Source organism: Cebus imitator, unplaced genomic scaffold, assembly GCF_001604975.1.
Source record: "Cebus imitator isolate Cc_AM_T3 unplaced genomic scaffold, Cebus_imitator-1.0 Scaffold105, whole genome shotgun sequence".
NCBI lineage: Eukaryota > Metazoa > Chordata > Mammalia > Primates > Cebidae > Cebus > Cebus imitator.
The window spans coordinates 6101724-6104119 of record NW_016107420.1 but is presented as its reverse complement, the minus strand read 5'-3'; the positions used below and the strand labels follow the sequence as shown (position 1 = coordinate 6104119).

Sequence of the window (2396 nt, the reverse complement as noted above, 5' to 3'; positions counted from 1 at the left end):
AAAAAAAAAAAAAAAATAAGAAATATGATTGCTGAGTCAAGGGTATAGTAATGTAGTTAGATTTTGTCTAATTCTAGCTGTGTCAGTTTACACCACCAGCAGGAATGTGTCTTTCTCCATAAGTTCACAAATTCAGTTTGTTGTCAAACTTGTTTTTATTTTTTGTCAACCAACACTGGAAAATGGTATAGTTTTAATTTAAGTAACTTTAAGTATGAGGGAAATTGAACAAGTTTTTATAAGTTTAAGAACAGTTTGTATTTTTGTATTTTGTTTTCTGTTTATGTGTATATCCTTTGCTCATTTTGGGGGTTCTAGGCTTTTAAAACATTATTCAATTCCAGCTCTTAATAAATTAAAGTTATTTGCCATTTGTAATGTGAGTTGTAAATATATTTTCCCAGGCTGTCATTTTTGCTTTTGACTTGCCTGTTACTATATAACAAAGTTTATTTTTACATAAATTATATTGTACAATCATGCTCTGGATAACAATGTTTCAGTCAATGACAAACCATATATACAAGGTGGTCCAAAGATTGTAATACCATATTTTTACTATACCTTTTCTTTTTCTTTTTGTTTTTGAGATGGAGTCTTGCTCTGTCTCCCAGACTGGAGTGCAGTGGCACGATCTCTACTCATTGTAACCTAGCCTCCTGGGTTCAAATGATTCTCCTGCCTCAGCCTCCCAAGTAGCTGGGATTTCAGGCGCCCCCCACCATACCTGGCTAATTTTTATATTTTGATAGAGTTGCAGTTTCACCATGTTGATCAGGCTAGTCTTGAACTCCTCACGTCAAGCGATCAACCCTGCCTCGGCCTCCCAAAGTGCTGGGATTACAGGCATGAACCACCATGCCTGGCTTACTGTATCTTTTCTATGATTAGATACACAAATACTTATAATTATGTTACAGTTACCTACAGTATTAAGTACAGTCACATGCGGTACAGGTTTGTAACCCAGGAGCAATAGATTATACCATATAGCTTAGGTGTGTAGTTGGCTTATACCATCTAGGTTTATGTAAATACACTGTGATGTTCACACAACAATGTAACAACCTAAAGATGCATTTCTCAGAACATATTTTGTCATTAAGCAACACGTAACTGTGTTTACAACTTAAAATATAGTTTTGAGACTTTAATAGGCAATATTTCTTTTTTTCCTTGATAATTTTTAATTCTTGTTAGTTCAACCAGAGAAAGGGATTTGGGACAGCTGGTGTCCTCTTGTGCTTGAATTTACATTACTCGGTTGCAAGACTTTTAGAAGTTCAATGGTTAAGGCAGATCATGGATTTCAAAACTTTGACTATAAGGAGAAAAAAAGATACAGGCTAAATGCTAAATGATACCCTTTACTATTTAATAGGAAACAGCAATAAAGTGTAAATCATTTATCTTAGTCCTGAGTTAAGTTTTGACACCTCTTTGTTTTTTTCAAAAATTACGGTAAATATATACAATATAAAATTGTCTATTGTAACCATTTTTAAGTGTATAGTTCAGTGGCATTAAGTATTTTCACATTGTGCAACTATCACCACCATCTATCTTCAAAATTTTTTCATCTTCTCAAACTGAAACTTACCCATTGATCAAAACTACTCATTCTTCCCTTCTCCCAGTCCCTGACAACTGCCATTCTCTTTCTGCTGCTATGATTCTTACTACTGTAGGGACTTCATACAAGTGGAATCATACAGTATTTGTCCTGTGTCTTCAGTGTTCATCCATGTTAGTAGCATGCATCAGAATTTCATTCCTTTTAAGACTGAATAATATTTCATTGTTTGCATATACCACATTTTGTTTATCCATTTATTCATTGATGGACATTTGTTTTTTCTCTTTAACAAAGTTGATAATAAAACCCTATTTTATATTAAATAATGTTTTCTTTCCTTTCATATATTCAGACAGATTCTTTCAAAATGGGACAAGAGTTTGTGAAACGCTTCGCTAGCAGTGCAGACAAGCTAACTAACCTTAATCTGGTTTCCAGAACTTTAAATTTAGATATAACAAACCAAGTTGTATCCCAAAAACCTGCTGACTGCCATAATTCTAGTAAAACATGTGTTAGTGCCACATCAGAAAGACTCTTACTGCAAGATACCTCTAAGATTGAGTGCTTCAATCAAACACTTTCAACCAGCAAAAGTAGTTATACAAGTTGCAACCCTCAGTCATACCACCTTCTTAGTAAAGAACAAAGAAGAACCAATCTTCGGAAAGAACCTTTAATATTTATGAAAGGAGTCATGGATGAATGTACTCACGTAGCAAATTTCTCAGGTACTAATTTTTATATGAAATTGAGAGCATTTGCTAATGTGTAAATATTTCTGAAATATTTTAAAGAATACTTTATAATTTTATATTTT

The 2396-nt window shown here is 33.3% G+C and overlaps 1 protein-coding gene across 1 annotated transcript in view; it reads left to right on the top strand.

The window, feature by feature from the left end:
* ABHD18 (abhydrolase domain containing 18) overlaps window positions 1–2396 on the top strand; it is a 66305-nt gene that overhangs the window by 56919 nt on the left and 6990 nt on the right. The window contains exon 10 of the mRNA XM_037741738.1: window positions 1929–2307. Coding sequence (XP_037597666.1) covers window positions 1929–2307 — 379 coding nt within the window. The remainder of the gene's footprint in view (window positions 1–1928; window positions 2308–2396) is intronic.